The sequence below is a fragment of the Perissodus microlepis genome, chromosome 6, assembly GCF_051167445.1.
Source record: "Perissodus microlepis isolate ML-2025 ecotype Zambia chromosome 6, ASM5116744v1, whole genome shotgun sequence".
Lineage (NCBI taxonomy): Eukaryota > Metazoa > Chordata > Actinopteri > Cichliformes > Cichlidae > Perissodus > Perissodus microlepis.
The window spans coordinates 15,875,831-15,894,478 of NC_140466.1; the positions used below are offsets into that span (position 1 = coordinate 15,875,831).

Below are 18,648 nucleotides of genomic sequence, written 5' to 3' on the forward strand. Positions count from 1 at the left end.
TAATTTAAGTGACTCTGAACATGGCATAACCGTCCCTAGGGTTTACAATTAATGGTCCAGAAATGAGAAAATATCCAGTGAGCAACAGTTTTCTGGCTGAAACAGTAACTCAAATAACCACTTGTTACAACCAAAAATGCAGAAGAGCATCTCTAAACAGAAAACATGTGGAACCTTGAAGCAGATGGGTGACGGCAGCAGAAAGCCACACCTGTCAGCCAAGAACAGGAAACTGAAACTACAATTTTCTGACTAAAATTCTGATGGGTCTCAATCTCTACTGTGACACAGATGGATGGTAGGGCTTCATTTTGATGTAAACAACATGAAACCACGGATCCATCCTGCATTGTATCAAACCCATTGGTATCAACTCAGTATCATTTAAATGCCACACCCTACCCGAGTATTCTTTCTCTTTATGACCACAGTGTCATGTCACAAAGCTCAAGTAATCTCAAACTGGCTTCTTGAACATGACAATGAGTTAACTGTATTCAAATGGCCTCCAGGGTCACCAGATCCGAATCCAGTAGATAACCTTTGTGATGTGGTGAAAGGGGAGATTTACATCATGAATGTGCAGCTGACAAATCTCAGGCAGCTATGTGACGCTCTCATGTCAATAAGCCCCAAAATCTTTAAAAAGTATTTATAGTCCCTTTTTAAATTGATGCCATGAAGATTGAAGTCATTTCTGAAGGCAAATGTAAGTCCAACCTGGTTTTAGTAAGAGGTGCCAATAAAGTGGCCGGAGATAATACGTAAGCTAATTATTAAAGAAAGACTTGATAAGAGTTGAATTTTCCATTAATGCTGCTGCTTTCATCTGCAGGACACAGAAAGCAGTTAAGTTATCATGAACACTGGTGATAAGACAGACTTCAAAAGTAATCTATGTATGAAGTCCTTACACAACCCTGAACATCAGTCATGTTAGTGTTGAATGAACTCATATTTTTCAGTATATCCACTCCAATTTAATCTTTTGAGTTAAATCTCGTGGTTCAACAGTCTGCTTCAAGCTTTGGAAAATGTCTAGTATTCAGGCATTAAGAAAAAAAATAGTGGCAGGTAATAAGTAGACTTAACAAAGTGTATAAGTTACATATTAATATCAACAAACAGGTGTTTAATTGCATGAGGGATGAAAAGGTATATTTGATCAGTATGGTGTAGCCAAGTGGTTAAAACACTTTAATAAGTAAAGTAAATTATATTTCCATAGGTTAATTTTATTTGATACATTTCAATTTATATTAAGCAGGATTGATCACACAGAGTGTGCGTGTGTGTGTGTGTGTGTGTGTGTGTGTGTGTGTGTGTGTGTGTGTGTGTGTGTGTGTGTGTGTGTGTGTGTGTTCCTTTCTAGCTATCTTTGTGAGGACCGAAATTTGCATTCTACTATACTTGTGAGAACCAACAGTCACTTGTGAGGACACACACACCGGTCTAGGGGCTAGGGAAACCATTATGTCAATGAAGGTCCTCACTAAGAGAGCTGAACGGGGTTGTGTGTGCGTTTGTGTGTGTGTGTCTGTGTGTGTGTGTGTGTCTGTGTGTGTGTGTGTGTGTGTGTGTGTGTGTGTGTGTCTTCTCTGAGGTCTAATGAGTACATTTTAAGGTATGCTAGCTGGTGACGCAGCCGGTTTTACAGTCACATGTTCTGCCACAGCCATCATAAACATCATAAAACAGATGAACCTCAACATGTGATTATGTTTTATAGCGTTATGACATTATTAAGTTCTTTTTTAGGTCAACATTCTTATAAGAACTTCAAGCATATGGAAAGTAAGAGAAGTTTAAATGTGATGTGACATATGAGTTGTGATTTCAGCACTGACACAGAAATATTAGTGTTGCCCTAAAGATTTAAAATACATATTTAAACATCATATACACTACTGAGAGCAACACCAATTACAAGAACAGGCGCATTTTCAGGTTTGCTGGCGACTGTGTTTTTTCGGTCTTCCTGAAGGTGAGACACTAGACGATGACTTTGTGACTTAGTGTAATGAATCTCTCCTTTGTCTAAGTTACTTTCAGCTAGTCCCTTATTTGATCCACATGTTTGACTCGGCACAGATTTTACACAGGGTGACCTTCCTGATCCCACCCCCACTTTTATCTGGGACTCGTATCAACACTGAGAGTACCAATCTACTGTGCCTCCACCCAGTCTCAAATCGGGGAAATGTTATGTGTAGGTGAATGTGTCAACCACTATACCATAGAGCCATCTGTCTTTTAGCTACACAGGTCAAAAAAACTAAAGACATGCATACAAACACAACGTTTTATCAAGGCAGCAGACTCACAAACAGCCTTCCCTTTTTCAGTAAATATATGAACCAATGTCTCCTCATGCAGGTTGTTTTGACAAATTTGACCAAAATTACCAAAAGTAACAACATTTTCTGTATTTTTTTTTAATTTGGTGTGTTGTAGTTTTCATTTTCTAATATTTTTTCCTAAATGTTTTCAATTTTGAGTTTGAGTTTTAGTTAACTATAATAACCTCAGTCTGAAGCAGCCACTTCTTTGGGAGTTTGAGTTATTGCCCTGAGGTTGTCTTTCTATTAATCTGCCTGGAGGACTAAACGACTCCATGTCTTTTTCTTTTTCTTTTTACCACTTACATACCTATCTGCAACCTGATTATATTGCTTTCTGTACTTTTGCTTAGTATGATTTTACATTTACTGCATGCATTTGTACAACAGGCTTACATAGTTGTTGTGTATTCTCTTACATGAGCTTGGCAACAAATTTCTTCTAGTGGGACAATAACAATAACTTTAAACCTTAAACATTTTATTGTGGAAAATAAAACCCTTCTTAAGCACAGTCATTCCGTCTTTGTTCACCGGAGACTGAAGCCCGGCCTGTTGAATATGAACTGGGTTAAAGTTACAGACAGTAGTGAAGAGTTTTGATCAATGTCCTCAACTTATAAACTTCAGAAGTATTCTATAGTACAGTATGTTATGTTTTCTAGCTGGCTTTGTGGTGTCCTGATGACATAAAAAATGTAAAACATCTTGATGTGGTACAATGTGATCATACTACCTCAAGATGTCATAGATCATAGATTGATTGTTTGTTTGTTTTCTTATAAAATTCTTATAAAATATAGACTTTTTTAGTAGATACACTTAGGAATAAAATCTCCTGAGGACAAATTTTAGAGACAAAGTCTCTGACAAACAGTTTAATGGCCAGATGAGTTTATTTCCCCTGTTTTTCATAACAAATTAAGCAGATATCTCCAGTTGATTCTAAATGTTAAGTCTCAATTTGTTGGTGGTTGATTGGAACTCTCAATATGATTTCAAAAGACATATAGCTGCCAGTGAATGAGGCCATTTAGACTGAAAAAAAATAACAATGAAAAAACAACAAAAAAACAAAACAATAAATGATCACAGAGAAAAACATTAAAAGTGGCAAAATCTGCAATCATAAAAAGGAATGAACTGGACAGCAGCACCAAAAGTCCTGAAAGTCGTACCAGTGCCAAAATCTACAATCACAACATGAATCATGAATGGAAATACAGAGGAATTACAGTAGGGAGCACTGGTTACACTCAAGAACATTAGATTAGACATCATCTAAAGAGTCAGCACAGCTCTAAAAACAAAAAGAAACCTTTGGGCAGTTGAAACCAAAGTTTACCTGGGAAGAAGTATGAAGAAGAAAAGAAACGGCTCATGGGCATGTATGGCTGCAAGTGAAATCGGGTCACTAATGTTTATTGATGATATGACTGCCGATAGCAGCAGCAAGAAGAACTGTGAAGTATGCAGGGCTATACTCTCTGCTTAGATGCAACCAGCTGGTGCAAAACTGATAGGACTTTGTGTTACAGTGCAAATGGATAATGATGCAAAACAAATGTACGTAACCCAAGAAGTCCTCAAAGGCAAAGAAAAGAGAAATTCTTCAATGTCATTGTCAGTCATCTGATCTCATCCCAATAGAGCATGCTTAGTTTCTGATGGCAAAAGTGAATGCAGACAGACCCACAAACAAGCAGCCCTTGAAGGTGAAGGCCGCAGTGGCATAACAGAGCATGTCAAGAAAGGAAACACAGCAGTTGGTGATGTTTATGGTTTCAATCACTCCTTGGAAGCTCAAAAGTAACTGACCAGTTACTTTTGAGCTTCCAAAAATTGGGGACTGCATATAAAAATGACTGCAATCCCGAAACAGTTAATGCAATATTTTTACTTTCAACCTCTTGAATAAAAGTTAAAAGTCTGCTTTTTAGTCACATTTCCATTCTTTGATTTAAAATGTAATTTAATATGACGTATAGAGAAATCGAAAAAGCGGATTTGTCCAGAAAGTTAATGCCCAAACTGCATACTTGAAAGATAAACATATTTTCATCAAAATCTGGTATTGTCAGAAAAAGCTGGCAGTCGGGCTTTCACAAAGTTACACATTCATGAACTGTTTCCTTCCAGTATGTGAATAATTCTAATGCAGTACTTCCTGGAGTAACTTTATTGTCACAGTTTATGACGGGCCATCGTTTATATATGTACTTGTCATTTGAATAAACAGAAACAAAAGCCGCCTGTTCAGCTTTTAACCCCCACAACAAGCTGCTGACGTGTCATTGGTTTATTCAAATATTTACTGGTGTCTTTCTAGAGAATGGTATAAATGAACAGGAGTCCAAAGATTCCCAGTTCAATACTGGGAGGAGACACAAATCCTTTTGCAGTTATATCAGGAAGGCCTTTAGATATCTGCCAAATCACACATCCGGAGCTACCTGATGTGGCAACCCTTGAGAATAAGGAAGCAAGAAAAGCAGATCTAACCTGTCAGTACAGCCTTTTGTTGAAAAGCAGTGAAACAACAGAGGGGCTCTACAAAAATACTGATTGTAAAATGCACACAGTCACAGTCTGGAGGTTTGTTTAAATACTAAGGGGGCGATTGAGTGGAAGAAGGAGGCAATAGTTTGTAAACTGTGCCCTCTTGTGGAGAATGATCATGCTGTAGCTGGAGGAATAGACCTTGAATGCGTTTTAAACACAGTCGCATAACCCTGAATTACTACTTATCTTGCTGGTAAATAAAGTTGATACTACAAATGTCACCCACATGAGCGCATGTGATAAAAAACCTACAAATAAACCAGATTCATTTACCTTTCCTAATCTTTCTCATTGTATGCGCTAATGTTAAATAGTGATTCTGGGAAACAGAAACTGAGAAGAAGGGAGGGGAAAGTGACTTTTAAAGCCCAGGTTTGTATATGAGAAAGTTAAACACTGGTTCTGTTATAAGACCGTCAGCTAGTCTGCTTTCAACAGCCAGCATGTGATCACGTCACGGGTGACAGAGCACAATCAAGTCTAATGGTGCAATGATGGGATGCCAAGGGAGAGGCTAAGAAACTGCTTGCGGGAATACATGGGAAGGAGACTGTTTGTTTACACGGGGAACATAAACTCATTATTGCTTTACAGTCAAAGGCAGCAGGAACACCTGTTGAATGACCGGCCCAGCTGATGAGATAGTGTTTCAAAAGTCTTTCTGAAACTGTGCGACTACTGTATACTTTGTGTGTTTACGCATACACGTAAAATTCCCAGACCTCCAGGTTGAATTTAGGTTAATTGTGCATCAAGAATTCTAATTTAGTGATTCATTCTAATAAATTCCCACAACTGTTAATGTTTTCTTACTGTTATATTTATTTATTTCTAATTCTTTCTTATCAGCACTGCAGTCATTTCTGCCAATAAAAAATTATATGCGGTTGTGTGCTAGGACAAGAACAGACTTTTATTTAAAAGATATTGATATCTTATATGTTTTGGTATAACCAGATCAATACCTATGGGATATTTGGTGCTGTTAGGCAGCAAACATTAGACCATGTTTTACAAGAATGGCGTTCATACTTTCTCTATGCTGAAGGAGACTGAAGGTCTTTCCATTCAACTGTTGAAAAAACTTCTATATCTGTTGATGTTCTTTTGTTGTTGTTGTAAATATTCTCTCTTATTTTTTAATTAAAAGCATTCTAAATAAAAGTCGCAGCATAATTAGTGTTTGTGGAATCAGCCCAGATCGGATTAGTTTGAACTCCGAGATCAAGCTCACCTTTCAAATGTTATGTTTTTATGACCGTCTTTTCCACACTTGCTTTGAAACTAAAATCCTCTCAGTCTGGCAACCATCCATGACCTGGACTTTTAAGCTGGGTGTGATGTCTGGTCTGGTGTGGGAATTGTGACACCTTCTTTGCATTAAACGCAGGTGAGAATTGGCAGCTACCTACATAAAAAGACTCCCTCCGCCATACTGGCAAAGCACTGACAGCAAGGTTGCCATTTGGAACCTTGGACCACAAACTACCAGACAAAGATTTCTTTTTTAATTTAATTTTTTAAAGTCAATAGTGGTAAATTTTAAAATAATTTCAGTGTTTCAAGTCATTTCTGCCAGTTATCCAACTTTTCCTCAGAGTATGGCTCTCCTCATCGCCTTTATCTTTTTGTCAAGTTGGACAGCGGCGGCTGTTACACTTCCTTACAGCTCGTATGTGAAAGGATCCAGGGTTGATTTTGAGTCATCTGGCAGCGGACCAGAGGAACCTGTCCAGGGGATTGTCAAGGTTGTGCAGCTGGACCATCATACCCTGACCCAGTCTGGATTCTTCAGAAGAGGACTGACCCCCAGAAGAGCCCCTTCCCACAGTACCAGACTGCCCTTCCCTTCCTTCTTGTCTCGCGGTCGTCCAGGTCAGGCTGTGGGCAACAAGGCTCCTGTAAATCCACTACACAACCTGCGCCCTAAAAACCCCACTGAGTTGGAGCTAAAGAAGAAGCAGGGCCTGCAAATGTGGCAGAAAGTCATAGATAAAGGCAGCAAGATGTCTTTGCCAGGGAACCTGAAGGACATGAAACAGACATGCACCGCAGTACCTTTCACTCAGGTAAGAGCCAAAGAATCATACGTTTTCAATTCTTTCCCCATTAATATGCACATGCAAATCAGCGTCAAGTTAACTGACTTCTTACACGACTACACAGAATATTGGAAATTTCTCATTGTTAGTCACATTAGTGTTGATTTTTTTTTTTTAAAAAATGATTATTACAGTCTGCATTAGCTGTGGTGTTGAAGCGCTGATTTTTACTTTCTCAGAGGTAAAAGAAACATTTATGTCTATAGCTGCTGTGTTTACCCTAAACCTGACCCTCACTGTCATCTTCCCAGCATGTGACAGCAGATGGATGCGAAACAGTGACAGTACACAACAAGCTGTGTTTCGGCCAATGCAGCTCCCTCTTTGTCCCGTCTGAAGGAGAGTTTGAAGGACTGAGTCCTGAGACAGGAGCCTTCCACCGGCGGGCCCCCTGCTCCCGCTGTGCACCATCAAAAGCTCAGACTGTTACTGTGCCTCTGCGCTGTGGAGCCGACGTCCGGGAGAAGCGAGTGATGGTGGTGGAAGAGTGCAAGTGTGAGACAGGCCGTGAAGAAAAGAGCGCCATGGCTGCAGGTTCCAGGCACGTGTAATGCTGTAAAAGCTGCCGCAACAAGGCTTCATGACATTTTGTGCTGTCTGAATGCAATCCTGTGTTGCAAATCACATAGAAATTCAAGTAGGAGACAAGTTTTTAATTTGAATCAAATCACTGCCAAAGTGAGCCACTATTTTTCATAAACGATAAAGTGATTATTTTAATAGCTGGAACAAATATTTGTATGTGTAATCGTATGTGTATCTGTATTTTTGAGTCTGAATGTATTATTCAGAAGGTAAACATTCTGGTGGCTTCTCCCACCATCGCTTGTTGACAAAGTCACCTGAGCTTCGGTCACGGATTTTTCTGTCGCAACAAAAGAAACGGTCCACACTGGACTTATGATTAAAAGTACGTTTAGATTAATCTAAACTGAAATATTGTGATCTGTGATATTGTCATTAAAATGTCCTCTTTGTCCGCATTCCTTTTTTTCTCTGGCATTGCTAATTAGTTTTCTGCCAACACTGTTGGATTTACAAGAGCAATTTAGTTTGCATGCAAAGCTCAAGTAAAAACATGAAGAGCATTTGTTGTTTTTTTTCCCTCCCACTCTTGTATTCAAACATTCAAGTGTCAGCTTCTATATTTTATTAAAAAGCCGTGTTCCATCGACTTTTAGCACATAGCACTTACATCTGAAAGCACCGAACTAGACAGCAAGCAGGCTATTGAGCACAAGTACTTAGCGGTAAGCAAACATAATTGTTTCAGCATGGACCCCTGAATTATGTATAGGCACCACCTATTCTCATGCCCAATCTCTTTTCAAGCTAGCTGTGGGAATTTGAACATCCTTCACCACAGATGCACTTGAGCAAGAGGGCATGTGTGATTATGTGTGTATGTGCTTTTTTCCCCCCGTTAGAGCCCATAAAACCTATTATTCATTTATATCCTGGCACCTGGGCCTGGTAAAGTGAACTCATCCCACACATCCCTACATACATTCCCAGAGGAGCATAAAGAAGGGGGCTCTTTACGTCGCCTTGGCATGTTGTCAAAATGGCTGCTTAGATGGCCATTTGCATTCACGTGGGCTTTCTGAAAAAGTGAAAGCGTTCATTGCACTACGGGGGTGCATTGAGTCCCTTGGATTCCATTAGCATGTGATTAACATCTTGCGTTGATGGCTATATTTTCCGAGATTGATGGGACAAATATTTGCCCAGGTCTTAACTGTGAAGAATTAGGGGCCACTTTTAATCAGGCACTTGTTTTCTTTTTCTTTTTTTTCCTCTATACGTAGACATATAGAGAAGGTGGAGAGCTTGGGAGACTCACACGACAATGAACAAATTCCTCATAGTGAAGAGGGTTGTTTGTGAAATGTCAAAGTCTGAGTAATCTATAACTAATCATGGCTGTATTTCCCTAAATGTCATTATGCAATAGCGCATTTGCCATCAGTCCGCATGATGATGTTAACAAAGAAAGAGTGATGAGCTCACTATCTTCTCCCTGTATCACCCTCTTTCCAATCTTTTTTTTTTTCCTGGAAGAAGAGAGATTTAAAAAAAAAGAAAAAAAAGAAAAATGGGCATAGTGAGGGGAGGGGAGGATGAAGACGGTTGTTGATTGAACAAACAAGGTGCACAAGAGATTGCACCACTTAGCAAGACAGATGTCAGCCCCCTTTGCATTGTGGGATCCGGCGGAGCACTCCTGTGTCATTAAGGATGGCCTGGTTCCCATGGCGAGGGGAAAGGAAGGAGCGAAAGGAGGAGGGCCTGCTGCCAAGTTCAGCGCCTCGGGGATCAGATCAGCGTCACGGGGTGCTAAGTGGCCTAGTTAGCGCTTTAAAACGCACAATGAGCTGCCTGCTTTTTCTCTCTCTGTGTGTGTGTAGGCCTTTTAACTGTCAGACATGGAAATGGTTGGGAGGTATGTGTGATGGGTATGTGTGGGGGGGTTGGAGGGTGGGGTGGGACTCAAGAAATATTACTTAAGTCAAGGTGAATTTAAAGGAAACTGAATGATAAAGTGAGACTTATAGGTGCCCATTTTGCTCATTATTGAAAAGTTATATACATATTTTTTTCCTTCATTATAATAATATATTAAGTGCTCATTGAAGTATTTTATGATTCATAGTAAGAAAAGGAAAATTACCACACTGAACCAGTTTGATGCTGATGAAATCTTTCCATTGATTTCCTGGTCTTTCCTACCTTTGCTGGCTACTTTGGGCTTCGTTGTAGCTAAATCACCGTGCTACTCTGGACCATATACCGTAAGTAAAAATAACTTAATGCGTTTTTTGTTTTTTTTTCTTTAGCAGTAACTGACAAAATTGAGATGACAGCATGATGTGCTAAGCTATCAGCTAGCTAGCGAGCTTGGTTAGCAAGGTGCACCCATTGCACAGAGATAAAATATCCCAAAATAGTGTTAAATGACAAATAAAAAATAACAATATAACTTACCAAACATTTCTTGGATGGCCCATTAGTAGAATTAACCACACTGTGTGGTCATACTAGCGATACCAAATACCGCTAAACGTGTGGGTAGCTGTGGTTTAGGTGTTAGGGCAGGTGATCTACCAAACTGGAAGGGTGGTGTTGGCATGTTGGCATGCCTGAGTATCCTTAAGAAAAATACTTCATATTATCCCTGATGCAGCCATTGTGAATGTGTGTGTGAATGTTGGAAAGGGCTTAGGCATAGATAAGAATGCTATGTAAATGTATGTATGTGTGTTTTACTGAGTGAAATAGTAAACACTTTGCGTGCTCAAGTGAGTAAGAAGGACAAGTACCACCAAGTCCATTTAATTTAACTTCAATTTTATTTACATAGCATCAAATCACAGGAATTGTTGTGTCAAGGTGCTTTATTTTCTTATGGCGAAGAGACTCCTTCAATAATAGTGAGAAAACGCCAACAATCAGATGACCTATGAGCAAGCACTAGGCAACAGTGGTAAGGAAAAACTTTGGTAAAACAGTGGTAAAAGAAACCTTTTAAGAGAAAGAAATCTGACTCAGGGAGGGACAGCACTCTGCTGCAACATGGGAGGTGAGGGGACGAGTGCCAGAAATGAATAATAACTAATGTTTAAATACAGTGATGTATAAACACAGAGAATGAAAAGAAAAAGAAGAAACACACTGCCCCCAGCAGTCTAGGCTTACTGTAGCATAACTAAGAGAGTAACCCTCTCTTAGAGAGTAACCTTATCTCTTAGAGCCACCTACTCCAACTCTAACTATAAGCTTAATCAAAATTAAAGACATTTTTAAGCATAATCTTAAAAATAGAGAGATTGTCTGTCTCCAAAATAGAAACTGGGAGCTGGTTCCACAGAAGAGGAGCCTGGAAGCTGAAGGCTTTGCCTCCCAGTCTACTTTTAAATATCCTAGGAACTACAAGTAAGGCAGACGTCTGAGAGCAAAGTGTTCTTTTGGGGCGATACGGTACTATGAGGTCTTTAAGATAAGATGAGACTTGATTCAGCAGTGTGAAGGAAAAGGATTTACAATTTGTTTCTGGATTTAACAGGAAGCCAGTGAAGCTCATATGGAAGAAATATGTTTGTTTTTTTTTAGTCCCTCTCAGTACTCTAGCTGCAGTGCTCTGAATCAATCAAAGGCTTTTCAGAGAGTGTTTAGAACAACCTGGTTATAATAAATTAGAGTGGTCCAACCTAGAAGTAACAAATACATGCACTGGTTTTTCAGCATCACTCTGATACACAGTGTTTCTAATTTTAGAGATATTGCACAAATGCAAGAAAGCAGTCTTACATATTTGTTTAATGTGTGTGTGCTGAAAGACATATCCTGGTCAATAATGACTCCAAGATTCCTTACAGTGTTACTGGAGGCCAAGGCAATCCCATCCAGAATAAGTATCTGATTAGACAATATGTTCCTGTGATTTTTAGGGCCAGTTTACCACAAACTCAGATGATGGATACAGTTTAGTGGTTTGATGGAGCAAACCTGAAGCCTGACCTGCTAGCTATAATGTGGTCACACTTTAAAAAAAAAGTTTAAGTCTTAATAGATGGTACAGTTGGGGAATCTTTTAACATCTATGGGGATTTAATGTGCCCTTTTTAAAGCTAGCCTCAAGTATTTGTTGAAGGCACTGCAGTTTTTGGCACTTTAGTGCTGGCTTTATGTTTTCGCCCTGGAGCTTGTTGCTTAGTTTGGACCTGAGTGGAGTAGTGATCATGCTCCTAGATCTGGCATCTGCGGGTGAGGGTGAACAGGGGTCCAGGATGCACTCTCTGGAAATAAATTTGGATGGTGAAGAGGTATACCAGAAGGATTATTTGTAAGACCTGTTAAGTCATAGGTGAGATGGTGTGTTATCACCTAAATCCCCGCAGTAGAGGTCTACTGCTGTAGGTGTCAGGTTCTAGGTGAGAGTGTGTCTGTTCCACGGTTATAACATCCATTTCCCCTCTGATACAGCAGTACATGCTCACTCTGTGGTGTTAGTGTGGACCAGCTGGTCAGAGTTGGCTCTGCTGGAGATGGCGCCCCGGGCTAGGCCTGCCAGCCTACTGCCATTCTGCCTGACTGCCAACCTGCCCGCCAGACTGTCTGTTGGGTGCTTAGCAGAACAAAGATAGGTGTAGCCCTACAAAAGTTTGTTATTGGATAAAATGTTGATGTAGTTTTAACCAGTAACCATAGTAAAATAACTGAATGGGTTTTTCTGGTTCTGTGTGAGTTAGACTTTTGCTAATCTGACACTGTAAGGTGAAGGGGGTTTATTTTATTTCTTTAAAAGGTTTTACAAGCGATTGAAACAACATTTAATTCAATTACAACCTGATTTAATGTGGAGAAGACCGAGCAAGACATCACATGTGACTCAGTTAAGGAACCCCTTGGCAAGTCTGCTGACCATAGGCCAGTTTTTTGTGGCTTCCAGTACAGCCAGGCCAAGACTTCTTCCTTTCTTTTTTTCAAACGAATGCAGATGGATTAAAAGCGCTTATACAAAGCTAAACTGTCACCAGACAATAGTCCGTGGTTTCGAGTTTACAGCTCTCAAATACCCTCCCTCTTGTGCTCTCAGCTATTTACGTGCACACACCCAGAGCCTGCTCAACCAAGGGCTACAAGCAGACCACAAATGGAAAACACAATTCCATAAACCTCATTTATTACCTTTAGATTTCACATAATCTTTTAATCAAGATTATATGACTCTATCACTAAAATTTTGACATTGCTTAGCAGTTGAAACGTGGTAAATAAGAATTATTTATGTTCAGAAATGCATTGCTTTAAAAGATTACGTCTAAGCATAGAAATATGGATTGATGTAAAAATGTAACATTGCCTGATATAAGCTCTACGTGATTTGGCTGTTCTTATGAAATATGTTCACAACATTTGTAGTTTCTCTTAAAATAATAATCATGTAAACACAGAAAGAGGTTTTGAAAGCTGCAATCATTCTTCCTGCACACACCTACCACTTACACACTTAGTTATTTGTCTATTTTTCAGACCCAACTAAGTGACCAACAGTATCCTTAACCTGCTTTTTTATTATCTGATGATCCCTAAGATGCAGCTTGTAAATCTGTAGTTTCTCTAAAACATTTCTATTTCATTAAGAGTGATATTTGAGTGATTTCTATCTGCATTTGATGATATTTGTATTTGCTTGGGTTGTACTTGTGAATATATTTGTGGTGATTATTGCTGCTGAGTGTCGAGCTGTCAGTAAACCCTCTGCTGGAGTGTGATGATGATAGCAATGTCGCTGTGGCAGGTGCGGTCCTGCATGCCATGCAGGTGATGTCTCTCATGCTCACTTAGCTAATGACTCCAATTAAAGTAATTAAGAGCTGGCATGGTGAAACCTGCTCACTCTTCCACTGCCAACCCATCCATTCCCCTTCCTTTTAAGCAGCACACATCAGCGCCCACCTCATACCACTACATGCCATCATCTGCTGAACTACTTATGCTCTCTTGCCTTCCCTTCATTTTTCTCCCTCGAGCACCTCGTCCTCGTCGTTATGTCAAAACTATCCTGCGCCCCTGTTCCTTCTGAGGCCTTTGAAAGAAACATGAAGCCTAAAATCAGCTAAACGCTCCACTCCAGAAGCACTTAAGAGACCCTCAGCTCAACTTATTGTCACACAGACAGCTACGGAAGGGGAAGACCAAAGGCTGGGTCCGACAGGAGGAAGAGGCGAGTTAAAGAGGGAGAGGGGATGCAAGCCAGGTCCTAACGAGGGGAAAGATAATTGTTTTGTTTTGTTAGGGGCCCTTCTTCAGTATGGAGGGAGTTGAAATGACATGCCGCACATGGTTTCTGGATGAAGTGATGAAAGGGAGGGGTTGAGAGATGCAAGCTTGATGCAAGAGTGCTGAATTAGTAGGGAAAGGGGGTGCAGCACCAAAAATGCAGCAGTAATAGTACTGAAAAAAAAAAAAAACCTCCAAAGAGTTGTAGTCACAATGAAAAACCGGAGGCTGCTAAATGGTTTTTACACTGACAGATTCACAAGCTCCCATGAAACTTTGATTATAGTCGTGCACGTTGTTTGTTCCATTTACGGGACTTCTATAACATTTCAATGTCAAAATACACATTAATCACAGAGTATTTCAATATCACAGTGCACAAATTCCAACAGTGGGAAAGACCACTCTGAGCCAACTTGGAGACACAACTTTGGCTACCGGGCCTGGTCAGATTTATCAAAATTTATGAAACGGCAAACATATGAATCTCTGGTGTCTTGGTGTTCTTTCAGCACTTGGATTCCCAGACTGACAGACGAAGTGCCTGGATTTGTAGCTGGCGTGGCAGCACAAGCACTTTTCCAGAATCTCATCCCATTTTCTGTGAGAAAAAAAAGACTTTGATGTGAACCCTGGGCTTACCTCCCCCTGTTTTCCTCATGTGTTCGCCCACTCCAGCGTAGTTCCCTTTTATTTATCTTTAACATCTGACCAGAAGCTAAGATGAGAAATAAGTAAAAGAGCAAAAAAGAAAAGAGGGGGGAAAAGAAGAGGCCTTTCACAGTGAGAAACATCACTGGTTGTTTCTCACTCGATTCAGGATATTCTTTCATGGTGAGCCGAGAACCGAAAGCCTCGCAAAAAACCATCATCGTCAAATTTACAGCTGAGCACACTTTGGTAATCTGGCTGCTAACAGCATCAAGCAAATTATCCTGGTGGACTGTCTGCTTGAGCCAGACCAGCGAATCACCTCCAGAAGCCTGTCACCACTTCCATGAAGATAAATGGTATCATTACACAGTCTCCATCATGCATTAGCTGATCTGGAATCTGCTTTCTGCAAAAGTGGGAATGGCTACGGATTACACTCAGCCATCGGATAACACTGACAAAATGTGTGACAAACATTGGTAACCGTCTCTCTTTTTTTTTTTTGAAAGCGCTCGTTGGGATGCAGCACCGGATTATGTGTTGCAAAGCAGTTCATCTTGAATCGGGCTCATGAAACACGCATTTTTGTTCGGACTGCTAATAAGATCAGGACCACTACAGACACAATTCATCCAGCACATTTTGCCAGTGTCATAGATATCTGTCCGCAAACAGTGATCCATCAAACAGTCATCATCACAGTGGGCAGAGGAGGAATAGTATCATGCCAGTGTGTGAGAAAGAGAAAGAAGAAGAGTGATTGAGAGACAGACATACGCATAGGGGGTGGGGGTACAAAGGGGGGAGGTGTGTGTGTGTGTGTGGGGGGGGGGGGGGGGGGGGGGGGCAGTGCGCCAGTGTTCAAGAGAGATAGGCCAAGTGAGAAAGCGAGGCGGTGTGTGCATGCTGGAGTTTGTGTGGAGGGGTACAGAGGAGGGGTGCAGGTGGCATGGAGCTGGCGCAGGCCTGGCCCACTGTCCCCTGGCAGTGCCAGGCTCCATCTGTCATCAGCAGGAACATCTGCAGCCCAAGGTGCCCTTGTCACCCAGCGTTAGAGTAACGAGTTTGGCGTTTCCATTAGTCCAGGGCCCTCGCCTGCCCGTCCAGTTCTAGCCAAAACCATGGCATTTTGGGTGTGAGCTAGTGTGTGTTTGTCTGCGAATGAGTGTGTGTCTAGATATGAGACTGGGAGAGTGCGAATGAGGGAGCGAGCAAGCTGTGGGTGACTGGATTTGTTTGTCAGTTTGTACGCGTGTATGTGTGCGTGCGTGCCCGCGTGTGTCTGTGTTTGTAAGAGCAGGGGATGCCAAGCCAAAACAACATGGCAGTGCAGAGCGTTGACCCAGCTGGGTTGAGCCGGCATGTCGAGTCATGTCCCCTCCTGATGTGTGTGTGCCCAGTGCGCTCACACCGCTGCCAGACCCAATCTCTGGTCCTCTTTCCTTCTCACTCTCACTCACTCTTTCCCCCTCTCTCATATTTCTGTCTTCCATCTGTCCACCTCCCTCTTATCTGCCCTCTCTCCCTTACCTCTCTCTGGCCCTTGTAGTCGCCTCCCTCCTTGTATGAAAAGTCCTTTCACACCCAGAGTCTATACTAAAATTCTGCCTCTGAACGCTACTCATATTTTATGCCCCCCACCCCAAAAAAAACCAAAAAACAGATGGCACTTCTTTCCCGTTTTCCTCTTTTCATCCTCCTCTCTGAGCTCTCCTCCACCCTCCCTCTTTTCCCCATGTTTCTTTCCATCCAGCCGGTGTAGCACTGATCCTAACTGGCAGTCCACCTGTTTATTTTCTCTTTTCACCCACTCTCTAATTTAAAAAAAACGGAATCAATTCTGTCTCTCTCAAGGGAAGCAACGTGGATCCATTATTTCTTATTGTAGCTATAACTTTCACATGACATTTTGTTAGGACCAAACACAGATTTGACAGTTATCAAATTTGCTGTTTATATCTGCGCCACATGGTGGCTCTAACGAGCAGCAATTCTTCTTGATATTAATGAACCCAGTTTGGCTGCGTTTGTGTCACTTACCCCTAGAATACTAATCAGACAAACAGGAGCGCATCCGAATAAGATAAGATTTATTATTCTTTTCCATTTTCTGTATTAAAAGTAGGCATGCATCATAAATCAGCTCTGACAGCATCTATGAGATGTTAGCCTGAAGGTGTGAGGGAAATTAGATTCCTCTTATTAAAAAAAAGCCCCACACTGAGGACTCTAGTGTGAGCTGAGAGTCTCTGACATGCAAACTTATACACAAATGCTCACTTAAATGTGACAGACATTTTTTTTCTTTGCTAAAGCTTTTTTTGACACTCAAAAAAAAAAAGCCCAGCCACTTCCTGTGAGAGAGGAGAGAGTTTTATGCTATAGTCCAGATTTCATTCACTCTCTTCCTTTCTTGGCCCTGTCCTTTAAAGGTTTCTCATCCCCTTATCGACAGTTTTTAAAAAAAAAAGTGTGTGGCGATAGAGTGAGTGAGATAGAAAAGGAGAGCCACAGTGAGATAAAGAAAAGGGAAGCGACAACTGCTAATCAATAAGATTTCTCAAACCTCGCTTTTTTTTTTTCTCTCCCCCCGAGGCCCGCGGCATTCAAGACGAGCCAAGACGAACTTGGCATTGTCGAGCACGCCTTAAAAAGAAACACCTGCGAGGTGGAAGACTTAAAAAAAAAACAGAAGAAAAAAAAAATCCTGCTTTTCGCAGCTCTTAAAAATGTTGGCAAATGTTCCATGGGTTTTCTGGGAACAAAACAGTAAAAAGAAAGAGCTTCCATGCAAGTGAAGACAAAAGGGATGGTTTTCCATAGAGATGGAGGTGTCATTACACTAGAGACGGTTGCCAGATTTGGACTTATCTTACCCCCCTCTCCTCCCCATCTCCACGCCCGTCCTTGTAGCTATGCGATCTTAGTTGATTATCAGTGCTTCGAGCGGTGTTCAGAAAGCAAATAATGGAGGGCAAAATTTAGCTGTTGATAAAATATGTTTGTGGCTTTAGATGGGAAGATGGGATCGGTGGGGAATGCGCAGAGAGACAAAGATGGAGAAAGCTAGGGAGGGATGGGAGAGAGGAGAGAGAGGAAACTGGGGGGGGGGGGGGTAACTAAAACAGATGGCACTCTTGGCATCCACCTCTCTCTTAAATCTGTTTCTGCTGTTTTTCTCATGTGCACGAGGCTTTAACCCTGTGGTAACCTGTGTCCCAGCCTGACCCCGAACCTAACTGCTGTATGTAACAAGCTCGCCGTGTGGGTTTGTGTGTATCCGTGTTCATCTCTAGCACCTCTCTGTCTGCACACTCCTCTAATCGGCACCCTATGGAAGTGAGTATCAGCTGTTTTTAAAGCCTCGCTTTCATTTATGATATGCATCTATATCTTATTTTATCTAAATGGGCTACTCTGGTATTTGTGCTGAGCTTGCCCTCTGCTCTCCTGACTCTCGGGCATCAAGTTCACTCACATTCTTTCCCCTCAGAAGCTCCAAATTTCTGATTTCTTTTTGTATGATTTTGCAGCGTTGACAGTGACAGATTTTCATTATTATTAGGTGGCAGAATACAACTAAGTGCTACAATCAAGTACAGTCTGGAGAGTTTCTTTTTTCAGAACATCTCTGAAGGACATGCTACATTTATCTGACAAAGAAGATTACTTTTAGGTCAAGTGTCTACAAAATACAGTCCATTAATAGTGAAACTCTTACATAAAGTACATCAACTGGCAGCATTTCAAGAAGTAACACTTGCCTGTTCATTAATAAATGTTACAATAATAAAATCACACCAGCAGTGTTATATTGTACATTTTGTTGTTGTTGCTTTGTACTTTTTTGTTCACTTTTAAATCGTGCAATCGTAGCTTTTATACTTCTTTGAGGGATCTGAATACCTCGTCCGTCACAAAAAATGAATGGTGCTCTTCGTATTTTGACTGCGTGCAAAAAGTCTCATGCACCAATTTGCAAAGGCTCTTCGTTCAGTCCACGCACTGCAGTTTCAGATCAGATTGTCTGAGCCTATTTTGTCAGTCTTGAGATTTCTCGGCAATGAAGAAGAAATATTTTTCCACTGGTGAAAGGAGACATTTTAGAAACATATTTGGGATAAAATAACTAAATTATTCGGGAGAACGTGAAAAACTACATTGCCGCTCGTGACTGATAGAAGAAATATCACAATATGGCTTCAAAC

General features: G+C 41.0%; 1 protein-coding gene across 1 annotated transcript; it reads left to right on the forward strand.

Moving 5' to 3' along the window:
- The first annotated feature begins 6,502 nt into the window (after positions 1–6,502).
- On the forward strand, positions 6,503–7,554 carry dand5 (DAN domain family, member 5). Its single transcript, XM_084929982.1, has 2 exons — positions 6,503–6,970; positions 7,255–7,554. The coding sequence occupies exons 1-2, from the start codon at positions 6,503–6,505 to the stop codon at positions 7,552–7,554; spliced, it is 768 nt and encodes a 255-aa protein (XP_084786108.1).
- The last annotated feature ends 11,094 nt before the right edge of the window (positions 7,555–18,648 follow it).

Bases quoted from the DNA above. Each gene is read 5' to 3' on its own strand.
- dand5 (XM_084929982.1), top strand. From the start codon at position 6,503: ATGGCTCTCCTCATCGCCTTTATCTTTTTGTCAAGTTGGACAGCGGCG. The intron at 6,971-7,254 runs GTAAGAGCCAAA...TCATCTTCCCAG, and splicing joins CCGCAGTACCTTTCACTCAG to CATGTGACAGCAGATGGATG.